The sequence below is a fragment of the Anolis carolinensis genome, chromosome 3, assembly GCF_035594765.1.
Source record: "Anolis carolinensis isolate JA03-04 chromosome 3, rAnoCar3.1.pri, whole genome shotgun sequence".
Taxonomy (NCBI): domain Eukaryota; kingdom Metazoa; phylum Chordata; class Lepidosauria; order Squamata; family Dactyloidae; genus Anolis; species Anolis carolinensis.
In genome coordinates this window covers 124,163,857-124,183,091 of record NC_085843.1, presented here as the reverse complement: position 1 = coordinate 124,183,091, position 19,235 = coordinate 124,163,857, and the positions used below count along the sequence as shown (strand labels likewise).

General features: G+C 41.1%; 2 protein-coding genes across 6 annotated transcripts in view; one reads left to right on the top strand and one right to left on the bottom strand.

Moving 5' to 3' along the window:
* Positions 1–7,197, top strand: part of tpp2 (tripeptidyl peptidase 2) — a 57,020-nt gene extending 49,823 nt beyond the window's left edge. For 2 of the 3 annotated variants that reach the window (XM_003218715.4, XM_003218714.4), the window contains 4 exons: positions 10–140; positions 4,698–4,905; positions 5,898–6,017; positions 6,251–7,197. In XM_003218715.4, coding sequence (XP_003218763.2) covers positions 10–140; positions 4,698–4,905; positions 5,898–6,017; positions 6,251–6,340 — 549 coding nt within the window. In that variant the 3' untranslated portion in view covers positions 6,341–7,197. Of the gene's footprint in view, positions 1–9; positions 152–4,697; positions 4,906–5,897; positions 6,018–6,250 lie in introns of those variants that run through there. The other variant, XM_062975468.1, reaches the window with a different exon arrangement.
* The window catches only part of mettl21c (methyltransferase 21C, AARS1 lysine), a 41,126-nt gene continuing 28,813 nt past the window's right edge, over positions 6,923–19,235 (bottom strand). The window contains exons 1-5 of one of the 3 annotated variants that reach the window (XM_008106973.2): positions 15,949–16,052; positions 10,691–10,818; positions 10,087–10,226; positions 8,967–9,084; positions 6,923–8,521 (exon numbers count right to left, since the gene is read on the bottom strand). In XM_008106973.2, the coding sequence (XP_008105180.1) occupies positions 8,130–8,521; positions 8,967–9,084; positions 10,087–10,226; positions 10,691–10,808 (768 nt within the window). In that variant the 5' untranslated portion in view covers positions 10,809–10,818; positions 15,949–16,052 and the 3' untranslated portion in view covers positions 6,923–8,129. Of the gene's footprint in view, positions 8,522–8,966; positions 9,085–10,086; positions 10,227–10,690; positions 10,819–15,948; positions 16,053–19,235 lie in introns of those variants that run through there. The other 2 variants (XM_008106974.2, XM_062975469.1) reach the window with 2 other exon arrangements.

Below are 19,235 nucleotides of genomic sequence, written 5' to 3'. Positions count from 1 at the left end.
TTCAACTAGGAACGAATGAAGAGACTGAATGAAGTTGTTGAGGCTGCCAATACAGTTATTTCACATATTGATCAAACAGCCCTTGCAGTTTATCTTGCTATGAAGACTGATCCGAGACCTGATGCTGCTACTATAAAAAAGTACCTAACCAGTAAATACTTTTTTTCTTGCATCTTATCTATACTCTGTCCTAAGGTGGTTTCTGCTTAAAGATTAACAGTTCAGGCCATAGTCAGGATATAATAGCATTCAACTCTGTGTTGGTTCATGGTTACTATAATAGGAAACCTACTCTACTGACCGGAGCCAGCATGGTGTCTGAGTTGGTTTTAAACAGCTGATTTTAAAGTAGATACGAGTATAACTGATTTTAAAGTAGATACAACTGATTTTAATGTTTGTGTATATTTATAGTTATTGTATGTCCTGACATGGAATCCTTGCCGTATATATGTTGTGCTCTGCCCTGAGACCCCTTCAGGCTGAGAAGTGCAGAATATAAATGTTTTTAATAAATATTTATTTTTATTTATTTCCAACATTTATATCCCGCCCTTCTCACCCAAAGGGACTCAGGGCGGCGTACAAAATTGGCAACAATTCGATGCCTATACATAATTAAAACAGCAATAAAAATCCAATAAAACAATTAAAACAATATAAAAAATATAAAAACATATGATTAAAATCCATTCCTCCAAAATCCTCGTGCTGTAGCCGTAAATCAGTCCGGGTCGTCATTATCGTTTAATCTTCAAAAGCCTGGGCACATAGCCATGTTTTCAGGGCTTTTCTAAAACTCAAAAGGGTTGGGGCTTGCCGTATTTCTCTGGGGAGGGTGTTCCACAGCCGGGGAGCCACCACCGAGAAGGCCCTGTCCCTCGTCCCCACCAGCCGTGCCTGTGAGGCAGGCGGGACCGAGAGCAGGGCCTCTCCAGATGACCTTAGGGATCTTCCTGGCTCATAGGAGGAGATACGTTCGGACAAGTAGATTGGGCCAGAACCGTTTAGGGCTTTATAGGTCAAAACCAGCACTTTGAATTGGGCTCGGTAGCATATTGGCAGCCAGTGGAGTAGGGAGGTGGTACGCTCCCTATAAGCCGCCCCAGTTATTAATCTGGCTGCCGCCCGTTGTACTAATTGGAGCTTCCGGGCCGTCTTCAAAGGCAACCCCACGTAGAGAGCGTTGCAGTAGTCCAAACGGGATGTAACCAGAGGGTGGACCACCGTGGCCAAGTCAGACCTCCCAAGGAACGGGCGCAGCTGGCGCACAAGTCTTAGTTGTGCAAAGGCTCCCCTGGCCACCGCCGAGACCTGGGGCTCCAGGCTCAGCGATGAGTCCAGGAGAACCCCCAGACTGCGAACCTGTGTCTTCAGGGGGAGTGCGACCCCGTCCAACACAGGCTGTAACCCTATTCCCTGTTCAGCCTTGCGACTGACCAGGAGGACCTCTGTCTTGTCTGGATTCAGTTTCAATTTGTTCGCCCTCATCCAGTCCGACACAGCAGCCAGACACCGGTTCAGGACCTGAACAGCCTCCTTAGTGACAGGTGGGAAGGAGTGACAGAGCTGGACATCATCTGCGTACAGATGACACCGAACCCAGAAACTCCTGATGATCTCTCCCAGCGGCTTCATGTATATGTTGAACAACATGGGGGACAGTACTGAACCCTGCGGGACCCCACAAGTCAATGGTTGTGGGGCCGAGCAGGCATCCCCCAATGACACCATCTGGGAACGCCCTCCAGGAAGGACCGGAGCCACTGCAAAACAGTACCTCCGAGACCCATCCCGGCAAGGCGACCCAGAAGGATACCGTGATCGACGGTATCGAAGGCCGCTGAGAGGTCCAGCAGAACCAGTAGGGACACACTCCCCCTGTCCAGTTCCCGGCGTAGATCATCGACTAAGTTGACCAAGGCTGTCTCGGTACCATGCCCCGGCCTGAAACCAGACTGCGCCGGATCTAGAAAATCAGTGTCAACCAAGAATGCCTGGAGTTGTGCGGCCACCACATGTTCCACGACCTTGCCCAAAAAGGGGAGATTGGAAATAGGCCGATAGCTATCCAATTGAGTGGGGTCCAGTGATGGCTTCAACAGCGGTTTGATCACAGCCAATTTAAGGCTCGCTGGAAATATGCCTTCCCGAAGGGAGGCATTCACCACCACCTTCACCCACTCGGCCAATCCCCCTCTGGCTTCTCTCACTAGCCAGGATAGGCAGGGGTCTAGGATGCATGTGGTAGCCCTCACCTCTCCAAGCACCTTGTCCACGTCCTCAGGCTGAACCAATTGAAACGAATCCATCAAAATAGGACAAGCAGGTGCTCTTGCTACATCCTCGGAGACTGCCGTTAATATGGTGTCAAAGCCAGAATGGATCAAAGCAACTTTGTCCGCAAAGAACCGAGCAAATGCTTCACAGCTGGCTGCCGAGTTGTCAGGGATCCCGTCTTGAGGGACGGGATATAACAAACCTCTGACAACTCGGAACAGCTCCGCCGGACGGTTCTTTGCAGACGCAATATTAGCTGCAAAGAAAATGTTCTTTGCAGCATCTATTGCCGTGGCATATGCCCTAAGATAGGAACACAGCCGTGTTCGGTTTGGCTCGCTCGGCTCCGAACGCCACACACCCTCTAGTCCCCTCTTCTTTCGCTTCATCGCTGCCAACTCCTCGGTGAACCAAGGAGATGGTTTAGCTCGGGTACTTGAGAGGGGACGTTCCGGAGCGACCGTGTCTATTGCCCTGTTCCAGAGGGCGACCAGAGCATCGACAGGGTCACCAGCCGAGGTGGCGGGAAATTCCCCAAGAGCCGTCAGGAATCCATCCGGATCCATAAGCCTCCTGGGGCGGACCATTTTGGGTCCTCCACCCCTGCGGAGGTTGGGGGGCGCAGTGATTCTAAACCTGATCAGGTGATGGTCGGTCCATGGCAAAGGAGCGATGGTGAGCTCCTCCACACCGCCATCTTCCTCCCATCCCTGGCAGAAAACCAAGTCAAGTGTGTGCCCTGCTCTGTGGGTAGGGCCAGATACTAATTGGGACAGCCCCATGGTTGCCATGGTGGCCATGAAGTCCTGAGCCGCACCGGAGGGAGTGGCCTCGGCATGGACATTGAAGTCCCCCAGCACAATGAGCCATTGGGACTCCAAAGCCAGGCCCGAGACCATCCCAGCTAGCTCAGGCAGGGAGACTGTAGTGCAGCGGGGTGGTCGGTACACTAACAGAATCCCTAAACTGTCCCGGCTCCCTACCCTCAGATGAGCACACTCAAACAAGGTAGACTGCGGGATGGGGCACCTGGTCAGGGGGATGGACTCCTTATAGACCACTGCAACCCCTCCTCCCCTCCCTCCAGATCTTGGTTGGTGCTGCACGGTATATCCTGGTGGACAAAGCTGGGTGAGGTTAACTCCCCCAGCCTCGTCCAACCAGGTCTCCGTTATGCACGCCAGGTCTGCCCGCTCATCCAGGATGAGGTCCTGGATGATTGCAGCTTTACCATTGACAGACCTGGCGTTCAGCAGCACCACCTTCAGATCGGAGGGTCCCCCAACCTGGGCACCCAACTTTACTATGTCAGGAGGCTGTTTTAGATCTACAAGCACTCTATTTCTCACCCTAGGCCGAATTAAGTTATGCCTCCCTTTCCCATATCCCTTTCCCATATTAAGTTATGCCTCCCTTTCCCATATGCCTCCCTTTCCCATATCTCCCCTGGATAACTTCGATGGGGGCCCCCCAGCTGCTAAATGCACACCCTCTCCCTACATGGTCTACCATAGTTGTAGACTCATTTTCAGACGTGAGGATCATATTACCGCTGCTTCCTACTCCTACCTCCTTTGAGGGTTATACTGATGTTCTGTTTGGAAGCAGTAGTATACTCAGCGTAGGAGTTAAGATGTTAATTTCTTTACCCCAACCCTATAAGAGTGCTCCAGTGCTTCAGTGTTGTTTATATTGTTATCTATGGATGGTAATTGCACTGGCCCAATGGCCTCTAACCACTGCCCTCCCTTCCCACCCTTATTTATAAATAAATAAATACTATATCTAGGCATGTTCTCAAACACTTTAACTTTGTGTTCAATTGTGGCCAATGACAATAAATGCGTAGATACAAATACTTTTTCCATTTTCATTTTTATTTGTTATGGGCTAAAATAAAGTTTCTATTTGAGCGATCTGTAAGAAATTTATCCTTGAGTATTATTCACAAAAACACAGATCTGTTGCTTTTATGAGAAAATGGCCTAGTTGTTGGCTGTTTAAAACCGCTTCTGCAGGAATCTTCAGACAAATGTAATGTCAATTTCTTGAGGTCAGCTTTAATATCTGGAAGAAGTTATATATGTTGTAACTTTAGAAATGTTCACAAGAAGATATTGAAGATTCAAAATGATTACTGCATAGTGAAATTAAGAATAAAAGTTATTCCGTGGAAATAGAATTTTATATAATGATGCACACAACTCAAGCAAGCAGTTGGTGTTGTCATGGAATGTGAAATCAGAAAATGACACGTTGGAAATACTTTCCCTAGCACAATATTGGCTATATAACCAGGCAACTTTCTGATAATTGTCTCTGACCTAATCATTTTCAGCTCACTGTTGAGAACTTCTTAGAAAAGCTTCTGTGTGTCACTGTAAATACAATGAATCTTGTGTCTGTTTCCCACTTAGTGATATGGAAAAGCAGAAATCTACACTCGTAGATGCTCTCTGTCGGAAAGGAAGTGCATTGGCAGACCAGCTTCTGCAGTTGCAGGCCCAAGAAGGGGCTGGATCAAGTGATGCTGAATGCAAGGATGACAGCCAGGACAGTGGTTTTAATGCTCTGATGGAAACTTTCTGGGAGACCACAAAATGGACTGAACTGACTGACACCAAGGTATTTACAAACAAGGAGGAATGCTACAGCTGCTTAAAATAGAAGGGTGGAACTTCAGTTTGATAGTTAGTTGATTCCATTCTGACGACAATGATGATGATATTAATAACAAAAATAATAATTTATTTTATTACCCACCTCCCCCTCACGGTTTGATGATGATATTGTCATTGACTACCTCGCCTTTTACTTAGTTCAGGTCTCAAAGCAGCTTACAACAAATTTAAAAAACAAGCACTCGCAAAAAACAAAAGTGAAAACAGCCAAAAAATTAAAGACAGATTAAAGCACACATCATTGTACAAACATTGTTTTGGTGAGACTGGCATTATAATATTCTGTCTAAACAGAAAAGTATTTTCTTACTTGCAAAAAGAAACGAGGAAGCGTTCCAACCTGGGGACAGTCATTGAGAAAGTACATACTTGCAGGACTCAGTTATTCACAAACTGATTGACTAATGGTAGTCAAATTTGTAATTTAGTGGCAGAACCCAAACACACGTGCTTAGAAATCTTTTGTTCCCACCCTTTTGCCAATTTGGAACAATGTTTCTGTGTTTAGAAGGAACATCGGTACAGTTGTGTAACTGCAATATTAAGAGAAATTTGCAAGTAAAATGTGGATTATGACTCCTGGCACAGTGTCCAGCAATTTAAAACATATTGAGTTGGTGGGAACAAGAGAGAGGCCTGCTTTGTGACCGCTCCCTGTCTTTGGAACTCCCTCCCTAAATAAATAAAAACAGCCCCCACCCTCATCTCCTTCACAAAAAAACCCCTGAAAATGCATTTCTTCTGTAGAATTAGCAAATATTCAATGCAGTGTTACTGTAACAACCCTCTACTCCCAGACTCCAACTTGTAAAAGTGTCCTGTGCTTTCAGTTTTTGTACTGCTGCTGCCAAACCTGAAAGAGAATTGAGGCACATCACATTGCAGACTTACCAAGAACATTCAGAAATTGAACCTCTTGTTTCCCACCATGTGCAGGTTTTACCATTTGCCTATAAGCATGCACTGGTAAATAAAATGTATGGCAGAGGTCTCAAGTTTGCCACAAAACTTGTAGAGGAGAAACCCACCAAAGAAAACCTGAAGAATTGTATACAGGTAGGTAGTAATTTTTCCCCTTCCAGTAACTGACAATTTTTGGGTTGTAAAACTACAGTATCTTGATTTGTTTATAACTTCAAAATCCACAGTAAGCCTAGTGGATGTGTTTATTTCTTGCTTCCGCTATTCGTTAAACTTTCATGTTTTAGTGGAACTCGGATTAATAGTTCAAGTTGTCAAAATGAAATAGTTTAATTTTTGCTACTAATTATTACTGCTTTCTTTTCTAGCTAATGAAGTTACTTGGATGGACTCACTGTGCATCTTTCACTGAAAATTGGCTTCCTGTCATGTATCCACCCGATTATTGTGTGTTTTGAAATAAACCTGCTGTCGTAAATTTGAGATGTTGTCACACTGACTGGATATAAAAATGTGATCTTACTGGAATGCATGTTTTCATCCATTATTGAATGCTTTAATTGTATGTATTAATCGGAGAAAGAAGGAGATACAATATGTATGTGCTAGCTTTGCTTTTGACATCATGGTGTCTAAATCGACAGACACTTAAGTTGCCCAGAAAATGAAATAAAAACCTTCAAGCAAGATCTTCAGCATACATCACATTGCTGGCAATGGATGTTTTGGAATGGCCAGCACCAAGGATTAGGAAACGGAAATGAGAAAACGTCTTGCATGTATATGTGGTTCTTAACTGTTCGTAATTTTAACCACATGCCTGTACAAGCTGTTCTTTTTACAACAAGCAGGAATTTTAACGTGTTCAAAATATGTTTTCAATTGTATATGAAGGCCTTAAAAATGAAGCTACATAAGAAGTAGCTACAACCTTATTTATTAGACTTAACATTAACGGAACTTAATTACCAGTGCAACTTGCAAGAGTTTACGTTTTGAATTTTTTTTAAAATAAAAAAGTTTCACACTCACTGCAAATGTATTCTATACTGCTGGTGCAACGGTGCTCTTTAATATCTTCTACTTGGAGATATTCTCAAATATCCATGCGATACAAAGTGTCAGAATAAACTGATACATGTATAAAGTGTCAGACAGTTAACATTAATCAGGTATTGTAAAACTTATACATACATGTTAATAATGTTTGAAAAATGTAAAACTGCAGAATAAATGTGCAAATTTCAGTATCAAAAACTTCAGCACTCTATGGTTTAATTTTGTTAAGGTAATAAAATAATTAACAAACCTGAAACCTGTCCCAGTGTGTCAAGAGTTTATAAAGGAGGCATTAGAATTCACTTAATTTTAGGGAAAACTAAGAATAACCATTAATAGCACATATGACTCCAGGGAGGCCTATTAAAATGTTACATTTGTAGCAGTGTTAGAAAGTGACATGGTAAAAGTATTTATACATATGCCATTTATTGGAATAGTAGTGACTTAAAATGGGGGTTTCAAGAAAATATTTACTTCTCATATATTGCAAAGATGGTTACAGCTCTGACGTGTTTTGAATGTACACATATATACTTGTCTAAATATTTTCTTATGCCTTATCAGCCATAGATACTAGAGGTTGAGGATTTCATTCTGAAAAAAATTACAAGTGTCCTCATTATTAGGGATTAATTTTACCTGTGTAACTCTGTTAGAGGATTACACTGATTCGAGACACTAAGTTTGTAATCTGAGATGTGGTATTTTCCATTCCATCAACCTTGTTCATCTGTAACCCCTCAAGATAGATTCTTTACAGGAGAACTAATTGTACAATGTTTAAAAAGTGCTCTTCTAACAACCAGGTGTGAAGGGAATAGCAGTGGAATCTGAGATTTCAAGCCCATTAATTTTATGAAAAATGGAAGGGATAATTCAATTTTGCTTATCATTGTAAAAGTTAAGGACTGGATACACACCCTTGTGATAATCTGGAAAAAAGATTGCATGAGCCAAGAGAAGTATTCACTGCTAGAATCACTCGACAGTTGGTAACTACCCATTTTAAAGGTATGAATGCTCTTCATTTCCTCCTCCCTAAAGCTGGGATGTTTAACACAATGCTACACTGTTAAATGCGCCAAGCCATAATGAAAAAGAGGTTGTTAATGTTTAAAAATGCCCATGCAATCAAGATTTTTATTCTGCTATTATTGATTAAAGGTTCTGGCATTCTCCAAGGTATTAATTTTCTCGAATTGTGCCCTTGAACAATTTGACATTTGACTCTGGAAATTCTGCCAGTTGTGTGATATTGAATATATTGCTGAGTTTGTCCAAGAAATCATAATCAGTGCTGAACCTGAATTTGTTTGCCCATAGCAAGACTGTCCCAGGCTGACACAAGTAGCCTATCGTCTCCAAAAGAGTATCCAGAGCTGTGTGGTGATACACAACATCCGTGGCCACAATGAAATTATAGCAAGTTGATTTAGGGAAGTCTTCATTGAGATTCTCTCCCCAAACCAGCTTTCTTACTTCAGGCTTGTGAACATTAATGTTCTGGGTGTTCTTTGTAATATTGTACTCCAGGTTCTGAAGTACCTCAGGCAAGTCAGTAGCAGTAACAAAAGCACCTAGAAGAGAAGAAAGGAGTTTTTACTGTAAGTAAGAATGTCTTGCCTCTTTGGGTTAGCATAAAAATGAGTTTGACACCCCTGAGATAGAGTACAGTAGAGTCTCCCTCATCCAACATAAACGGGTCGGCAGAACATTGGATAAGCAAATATGTTGGATAATAAGGAGGGATTAAGGAAAAGCCTATTAAACATCAAATTAGGTTATGATTTTACAAATTAAGCACAAAAACATCACGTTTAACAACAAATTTGACAGAAAAAGTATTTCAATATGAAATAATGCTATGTAGCAATTACTGTATTTAAGAATTTAGCACCAAAATATCACGATTTATTGAAAACATCGACTACAAAAATGTGTTGGATAATCCAGAATGTTGGATAATCGAGTGTTGGATAAGTGAGACTCTACTGTATATGCACACACACACAAACTACCAACCTAATATACTTGCTACAATGGACACCAGACCTGTTCCAGCTCCAATTTCAAGTACTTTCTTGCCTTTGAGGCTGATTTCTTGTTGGTTTGATTCCAGATACTGACACAAAGCAAGAGCCTATAATAATAAATCAACAATGTTATATTTTTCATCTAAAATTAAATTGCCATATTGGATTAGGATAGGGCACATGGAAATTTGTGCACACTTTTCCTAATGCACACACCAATTTATACATTTTACCTACTGTATGCACTTCATACCATGAACTGAAGTCTGTCTGTTCCCAGACTTCCCCCCCCCCCCTCCCAATTATGTGGACTTCTAGCTGCTCATGCTGCATAAAGGTCTGCACACTCCCCCCCCCCCCCTTTTGCTTTCAAAACGTATGGTCTATGCGGCTCATATTTAATTGATCAATGAACCTTATATTGCTAGAGTTAGGTTCTTCAGATTATGTCAGATTGCTGCTTTGATCAGCCCTAACTGGCGCTGCCAATTGTGAGAAATGATGGCAACAGCATTCAAAACATCTAAAACTGGTTCTCCAGAGGTTTTGGCCTTCAACTCCCAGAAATCCTAACAGCTGGTAAACTGGCTGCGATTTCTGGGAGTTGTAAACCAAAACACCTGAGAACCCACAGGTTGAGAACCACTGATCTAGAAGGCCATCTCTGTAGTGGTGTTGCCATTGGCAAGAAACTGTTTAGCAACTATATATATACTCTACAAAACGTGATTAAGACAGCCATTCCTACATCTGCATGCTTTTGTAAGCTGCAAAGGGTTGGAAGGATAGATGAGAATTGGATGCATAGCATAACTTAGTTAACAACAAATGCAGAAGAGCTTGGAATAATTACTTTTGAGGAACACAAGCCCAGTGTCCCTCTACCAGCATGACCAGCAACCTCCAAGATTCTGGGAGTTGTAAACCTGAAAAAGTCATTTTTTCTCATCTCTATCAGTCAGGTGGGAAATGAATTGGATGTTCACTGAAGTCTAATGTCTCACTCAGCCAGACATTATAGGGATACTCAGCCAGTAAACAATGACAAATGGGAAAGAAGCTATCAAAGATACATCAGGTGGTTTCATTATTTCCTGTCTAAAACTTACACCAGGCCATACTACAGCTCCGAGGCTTTCAATGGACTCATGAATGGTGATCTGGTGGCCAGCATAACAGTAATGTTCTTTGTCAAAGCAATAAGATGCCTTTGGAACCCATTTCTGCAATATCTTGAACACACGTGGTCCTGTAGAAGAGATGAAAAACTGTCACTTCATGAATAGAAGAATTCTGTTTATATATTTTAGAAAAAATGGTGACACAAACAAATCCAGAATGGTTAATGGTACAAGCCTATTCAAGTATTCAGAAGTGGATTAACTTCATTTGATTCTGGCTAAGCAGATACCAGATCGCAGCAAAAAGATTACATAATAAAATAGGATTTGGGGATTAATTTTGATTCAGCAAGTATCCACATTTTTCAGTAAGCATATATTAGCTGAAATTATGGAGAGGTGAGGTTCCACAAAACAACTGAAAAATATATACTGTAGTTATAATGAAAGGGGCTAAATATTCTCACTTTACATCTTCATACTCGTACATAGAATTACAGATCTGATTTTGAAATATTTTGGAGGCTGCCAATTCAGCAAATATTTTAGAAGGAACTTTGCAGATGTGTGTATCCATGTCTTAAAGGGACACCTGATTCAGATGTTATAGAATAGTTGCTTTCCTCAAGTTCAGATTTTTCTTCAGGTTCTTCCTTTTCCATTATGCTTTGGACTGCATCAGGAATCAATTGGTGCTGTGTAGAAATCATACCAGGAGTACTGTGGAAGGAACAATGACATTGTAAGATGATGTTTTTTGTGTGTTTGAACAACAATCTAGCATTCTCTTACCAGCTATTATCCCCTTATTTTCTCTTTGTGGAAAGTAGCAGGCATGATTCAATGCCAAACTACAGCAGGTTGGACAGCAGAATCCAGGAAAAGTAAAAAAAGGAAACTTTCATTTCCTACCACTACAACCACCCTCCCCTGGCCACTGCAGGGAAAAAAAGATTCTAAAGGGCTTGGAAGCCTTCAGGAATTTTTTTTTACATCTATATGGGCTGCAGCAGAAAGTGGAAGGAAAGAAAGTTCTGTTACTACACTGAATTTAAGTAATAAATGACTAATGCCAGTGTAGATTGCTTTCTGATGAAAAACAAACTAACACAAAAATCTGGCTAACATCTATGTACCAGTGAAATCCTTCAGAAGTGAATTTTTTTATTTATCACAACCATATATTTCTGTTTCTTTCGCCCAGATTAGCTCACACGGGCTTCACTGAGCCACTTTGAATCCCAGTTTTGGGAGAAGGTGGGCTATAAATAATATGACTTGGATTCTGACAAAAATGAATGAGATTTTAAAACTCATATGGGGCTGTTTCGCCAATGCTGAAACTCACACTGAGCTCTTTGACTATTATATCATGCTGTGAAATACATGATTTTGGAAAGGGTTGTTGTGTGCCCTAACGTCATCTCTGACTTACTGAAATTCTAAGACAAATCTATCACAGGGTTTTATGGGGCTGAAAGTGTGCGATTAGCTGAAGGCCACCCAGTGGGTTCCCATGGCTGCGTGAGGAATGGAACCGTGGTTTCCAGAGTCGTCGTACAAACTCAAATCACTTCATCACACTGATAGATGGTTACAGAAATTGTAATATCTTGTCATCTGATTTTGGATGGAATATCATATTCTCCATGCACGTTCCCTGAGCGAATTCTGGCTTGTCTTGCTTTGCATGGACACAATTTGTAGCAGGGGCAGTGACAAGAGGCGAGTTAATTCCCATTTGTGACTCACCTCCCTCATTTTTGCTCACTGAAAAATGCAGAACATATGAGCCAGTTTATGTAAAAGACCTGTTGTCGGAGGTATTAGCATTCTGGATAAATCTTCCATTAACAGTAATGGGGAATTTTCCCTCTTCCTCAAAAAAAAATCATTTAACTCTTTTGCTCAAGACCATAGCAGCAGAAGAAAGTGTAAATTCCAGTTACCCTCATTCTCTGATTCCATAACCGTCATATATGTCACCTTTGTATAAGCTCTTAACAATCCATTCTTATTCTCATCACCCTAAATAATTTAGTGCCATTAACAAAGCTGGGCCTCTCATAACTCATTCTTAATGCCAGCCTGTTCATGTATTACTCACAAGAAATGTAACATGGTTCTACTTTCTACAACTCTGCCTGAAAGTAAGTTACTTCAAACTGTATTATATATGATGAAATTACTTCCAGAATATCAAAAGTAAAGGTACAAATCTCATATCATAATCCAACAAAGGGTATAATGTTCAAGGAGTAAGTAACAGTAATAAAGTAAAGCATATGGAAACAACCAAGTCCTGGAGCTGCGTAAAATCTTGAGCCAATGCCAACTGTAGTAAAGAAATTCAGCCTCCAAGATAACGACTTCTATATTCAAAGGAATTCTTTGTTTGATTCGCAACGCCAAGAACTGGCACACAACAAGGTGTCCCGGGTTGTTTTTGTTTCATTATAACTTCTTTGGGTGTTATGCCTGTGTTTGTCTTATTATGCTTGAGTACACTAGATAAAGGAGTGAAACAACATGCAAACAATAGATATATATAGATATATATGAAATTCCTTTGATCTATGCCACTTTGGGATCAGGGAACTACTAGTAAACACACTTTGGGTATGTTGTCGAAGGCTTTCATGGCCGGGATCACAGGGTTGTTGAATGTATTTCGGGCTGTGTGGCCATGTTCCAGAAGTATTCTCTCCTGACGTTTCGCCCACATCTATGGCAGGCATCCTCGGAGGCTTCAAGTATCCAGGGAGGAGAGTATCCAAAATGAAACTATCGGCAGAGCCTGAGAAGTCAGATGGCAAGTATGCATTGGTTTGAACTAAGATAAAAAACCTACTTCTAAAGTAAATCTAGGGAGTAATATCAAAAGAATAAAAAGTTATTGAAACAAAATTTACCTTTGCCTCAGGGCCCTTTCACACAGCCATATAGCCCAGAATATCAAGGCAGATAATCACAATAGCTGCTTTGAACTGAATTAACTGAGTCCACACTGCCATACAATAGAGCTCAATGTGGATTTTATATAGCTCTGTGGAAGGGGCTTTAGCTAGCTTAAAAGTCCTTTTAAATAATACAATGCATTTAGGATCTTTGTGATAGGAGTAGCATTACCATTTAGATTTTTCATTCATTTGCTAACTTTTACTACATTGTCTTAATTTCAAGATGAGAACTTCAACATGAACCACACTAACACTTATACATCTCCCCCTATGAACCTGCACATTCTCTTCGCTCGTCAGGCGAGGCCCTCATCTCGCTTCCACCACCTTCGCAGTCGCGGTTGGTGGGGACGAGAGAGAGGGCCTTCTCCGTCATGCTCCCCCGACTTTGGAACTCGCTCCCCAGGGAGATCAGGCAGGCCCCTACCCTCCTCTCCTTCCGGAAGAGCCTAAAAACCTGGCTCTTCCAAAAGGCCTTTGACGATTAATTATTAGGTTGAACTATCTGCCCATCCAACTACAGGATATTCTGCCACTACTACTTTGCATTTTATGGACTACTTTGACTGAGAAACTATCTCCCCCATTTTGATATATTCTGCACTTTGGCCCAGACCCTTGTTTTAGTCTCCTGTTTTTAACATTTTATGCTGTATGTTGATTTTTATGATGGTTTTATTGATAGTGATGTTTTACTGTTGGAATAATTGTTTTATTGTTTTATTGCTGTATGTTTCAGGCTCGGTCCCAATGTAAGCCGCTCCGAGTCCCCACTGGGGAGATGGGGCGGGGTATAAAAATAAAGTTATTATTTTATTGTATGACACAGCAAACAAGATAGACATGCTGGATTTCGTATCACAAAATCACAAGTCGAACACTTCCCAAGTGTCTAGGACTGTGTGATGTATTTTCGGATGATGCATGCAGATCCCAGCAGGGTGGCCTTTTGCAGTTGGCAGATCGTGATTTATTATTATTAAAGTTATTATTATTATTATTATTATTATTATTATTATTATTATTATTATTATTATACAAATGGATCTTGTAACAATTTAGAGACTATCTGAGAGAAGGAAGTTGGTAGCATAAGCTTTCTTAGACTCAGGGCAATCTACATTGACCAGTAAAGACACAGTGAAGCCTACAGAGGAGGAAGCGATTTCAGTGTGGGAATGATATGCATAAAGCCCTGGAACCGGATCAAGGTCTGGGTGGTGCTTATATACACTGCAGACGACTGCTTTGACCTGGTTCCACAATCTGCAGGAGCCACTACTTCACGGCTGTGGAGGAATCCCCCAGCCATCCATCGCAATGTGTATGTATGGATCAACAGAGCAATGTGGCTTATACTAAAGTGCATTGATGCACATTGCAGGCTCTATTTCAGAGTATCCCATGACCTTGTTTATGCCAGATGTAGCCTTTAATGCATGTTACTTGCTAATGTGTTAATAATGCACTTCATTCAAATGTTGCATTCTGGAGTTGCCTTCAGTGGTCAAAGTAGATGTACTCTCAGTATACTTCCTCAGAAGCTGACTATCATGGCCATGCCTTTGAATTTTTAATTCATATTCTGAACTTGCATAACCGTTAAAAATGAAAACAACAGTGCTTTGTACCTAGATTTCCCTGCCAACACATTTTGAGTGTCATCCAAAATGTTGCAAAATCCAACAAGGTGTTTTGCATTCAGAGCAGTGTTTGACTCCTCACTCAGACATTAGCTAGCCTTGAGCAAGTCACACTTTTTTGGCCTCAAAAGAAGGCAAAGGCAACACACTCCGCTACAAAAAATCTTGCTAAAATAATCATGTGATTGGATTGGTAGAAATCAAAAGCAACTTGAAGGCATGCATCATTCAAACAATGACCACTAGATGTCCTTAAAGACATATCCCATAATAATAATTAGTTCCTGTCTCATGTGGCAGAGAACTGTTTTTTTCTTCAAAAGACTGTAACACGCCTGTTCCTCTGGCATAAACATTCCAAGCTGTTTCCATAATGCTTTACATTCCTTATTACTATAATCACTGCCTAGATTGAAAAGAATTTTTTTTTATTTTATGGAGAAAGTTTTTTTTCCTTTTCATTCTGTATTTAGTAAAGGGCAGTTTCTAATTTGTTAAAATTAATGGCATTCTGCTCAAGAGTAGCCAGCTGAAAAACTTGAGGGTAAGAAGAGATGACGAGGAAATGACAGTCCACCAATGCGGCAACTGAGAAATATTTGATCACAACTGGGAAAACTCACATAAAACATCCATTTATGTCAAGAATAAAAAGGCAGGATAAGAAACCATTTTCTCCGTTTCCAATGCACATCACACAGAAAAGAAGGCATGAGACAATGTGTGGGCACAATGCTCTGGGAAGTTCTTCTGGTAAGCCACGTTGAAATTGAGAGGAGCTGCAAAAGAGGACTTTCAAGGGGGTTGACACAGGCAGAGTGCCCAGGGCAATGTGCCCATAAGTCACCAGTCCTGAAATCTAGCCTCTCTCTCTCTCTCTTCCTCTGCCCTCACGTATTTGTGCACCCCTGAGAGCCGTCAGCTTTTCTCTGTCCATTGGAAGTTTCATACTTTTCTCATCTGGGGTCCATTTTGTTGAAAATCTATTAAACTAAATATTTTGAAAAATTGATAAGGATTTTTTTAGACCCTGGAAATGCTCTTTGATTTTAAGATGACCAGACTAAATTCCTGGTTTGCTTCCCGTCTTGCTTGATCTACCAACCACCTGTCATGCCCCTTATCCAAGATATATATTAAAAATAAACATGAAATTAAAAATCCCCCATCACATTTCTTATGTCTCTCAGTTCATTCCCTTGTCACTTCACTGACCATCCCATCAAAAGGCTAGAATTACAATTTACCTGGAAAGCGAATTAATCCAGACTGCCAGATCCTAAGCCTGAAGGATTTCTGAGCAGCCAGCTTGGTGCCTTTTTATAGCGAAGGTGTGCTAGCCAGTCTTGACTGTGGGATGGGAACAGAGGAAGGAGGGGCGGGCTCCAAACCATTTAGGGATTTAAGGGGGGAACGGGACTATTAAATAGATAAGAATTTAATTGAGATTTCCACTGCGGATATAAACTAATGGGAATGACCTGTGTTATTATCTTAATGCTGTTATTTTAAGTTGAACAAGCAAATAAACCTGTCATAGGATTTTTTTAAAATTTCTTAATTTATAATGTGCATACTAGAGGGAAATGTAAATAAATTTTACGATTAACAATCAGTAACTGTACAGTGAACTGTCTTACAGTAAAAAGAGCTTGTATTATCTGCTGTTTATATATTAAATGCATCTTTATTTGTTTAATACTTTAAGTGTGTGTAGGGGCAGTGCTGTTGAACTTGGAAAAAGTGGAAGTAATTAACTGCAAAGCCCCAGTCTTGAAAGACTCTGAAATCTTGTAGTTGCACAATTCCTTCAGAAAGCAAAACATTTTAAAATTGGGTGTATGGACAAGGAGTAGAATCAGTTACTTTCTAGCAGCTGCAGTAATCTAAAAGCACTTTCAGCTTCCAAAAAGGGTTTGTTGAATGAATTGGTGCGATAGGAACAGTGGCTATCCAGATGTGCTCCAGAACCTCTTTTTAGGAACTTATGCGATAATGTTCTACATGTTGTTTCTATGTGGTATCCTGAACCTATTGTTAGTCAATTTCATTGAGAGACGCTTACATTCTAGTGTTATGAGAAAGTGAGGGAAAAAATATCTATCTATTTTTGAGTTTATTCCACAGGAGAGACAAATCACAATTTTAGCAGGATAGCATCATCTTTGCCTTGGACTTATTGCATAACGTTGCTCCTTTGCGGCTGTTCTTCTAGCGGAGAACTGTTGGAAAGCATCTCTTCTACAAAAGGCGGTGATTAGCAGATTGTTTGGGTTTATCAAAGAAACACTTTCAAAGCCGGGTTGTTGTATGTGTTTCGGGCTGTGTGGCCATGTTCCAGAAGTATTCTCTCCTGACGTTTCACCCACATCTATGGCAGGCATCCTCAGAGGCTGTGTGGCATGGATAAACTAGGCAAGGAAAGGAAAAAATATATATCTGTGGAGAGTCCTGGGTGTGGCAAGAGTCCTTTGTCACTGGGAAGCCAGCATTAATGTTTCAGTTAATCACCCTAATTAGCATTGAAAAGGTTTTGTCTCTTGCCTGGAGGGCATCCTTTGTTCAGTCATTAGCGTCCTTGGGTCTCCTCTGCCCTCAGAGTGTTGGTTCCCATCTACTGTTTTGATTTTAGAGTTTTTTTAATACTGGTAGCCAGATTTTGTTCATTTTCTTGGTTTCCTCCTTTCTGTTGAAGTTGTCCACATGCTTGTGGATTTCAATGGCTTCTCTGTGTAGTCTGACATGATAGTTGTTGGAGTGGTCCAGCATTTCTGTGTTCTCAAATAATATACTGTGTCCAGGTTGGTTCATCAAGTGCTCTGCTATGGCTGATTTCTCTGGTTGAATTAGTCTGCAGTGCCTTTCATATTCTTTGACTTTCCAAGCCATTTTTCATTGGGAGAGCAATAGCAAAGGAGTAATGTTGTGCAATAAGTTCAAAGCAAAGATGTTCTGCTGTAAGTGCGATTTGTCTGCTCCATGTGATAAACACCTTTATCTGCATTGTGCAAGTCCTGAATCATCAAACCAGAGCATGTATCCACTATAAATCCAGTTTCTGCCTCCTGCAGAATTATGGGGTTTGTAGTTTGGTGAGGCCCAGGACCTGTCTGGCTGACATGTTTAAAGGCCCTCCCTAAAGTGGAATTAAATTGGATTCAAACTCTAGTGTCATATGAAAATGAAAGAACAATCACACTGGTCACATTTTAAGAGATATACATGCATGTCAGCTAACAGATGAGGAATATTTCCACAACAGACTGATTCATTTGGTCACCTGAGGAATGTTTTATATATCCAACTGAAACAACCTTGGAAGCAAAATTGGATGTAGTCGCTCTTTGGGACATTTAAGCTAAACTATTTTCTGGCAATCCTTTCTCTTGCCCTTTCAAACTGATTTACCTTATAGTTGTTTGCATTGAAAAGATCTGCACGATGTTTCTTGGTCTATAGTCACCCTAGCTTCTTTCAGCTTGCTTGTGTTTGGGAGGTCTGATTTTAATACCTTGTGTATTCATCTTGACCACTTTGAGCAAAAGAATGTGCAATTATTTATTGCATTTATGTAGGGGGACATAAATGTAATAAATAATGTTCATTTTCTAACCTATCAGCTTTCAGTTCCAGACCTCAAGGCAGCATATGTGAAATTCCCAGGCAGTCTCCTATCCACCCAGACGTGATAGGTCCAGTACATTTGCTGAACTTCATGTGCTACCCTCCAAGACCACCTATGATAAGGACAGGATCTGAGTAATGAGCGTGCCATGCTTGGGATTACAGAGGGTCACATTCTCAAAGAAATCAACTACTACATGTTTCATCTGCCACATACATTTCTGTGCAAATCCTCTGGTGAGGGTTGTTTTATCTGACTTCAGCAATTCCAGTTGAATATATTTGACATTTGCAGTTGTCTCCCTAAATGTGAACTCTATTTGCCTTCCTCCACAATGAGTATATTGGGAATCCCTACCCTGTCCAATGGTATTTTGCTATTCTTCCTTTGAATTGTACATCACTGCTCATCAAGATCCTCTGCTTTCCATTTTCTCAGCCTGGGACATCACTCACTGTTCACTAGATCTCTTATCCTCTCCCCTCAACTCAATATTTGGGGAGATTTCACCATCCTTGAAATTTAGAATCATAGAATCATAGAATCATAGAATAGTAGAGTTGGAAGAGACCTCAAGGGCCATCTAGTCCAACCCCCCGCTAAGAAGCAGGAAATCGCATTCAAAGCACCCCCGACAGATGGCCATCCAGCCTCTGCTTAAAAGCCTCCAAAGAAGGAGCCTCCACCACGGCCCGGGGGAGAGAGTTCCACTGCCGAACAGCCCTCACAGTGAGGAAGTTCTTCCTGATGTTCAGGTGGAATCTCCTTTCCTGTAGTTTGAAGCCATTGTTCCGTGTCCTAGTCTGCAGGGCAGCAGAAAATAAGCTTGCTCCCTCCTCCCTATGACTTCCCCTCACATATTTGTACATGGCTATCATGTCTCCTCTCAGCCTTCTCTTCTGCAGGCTA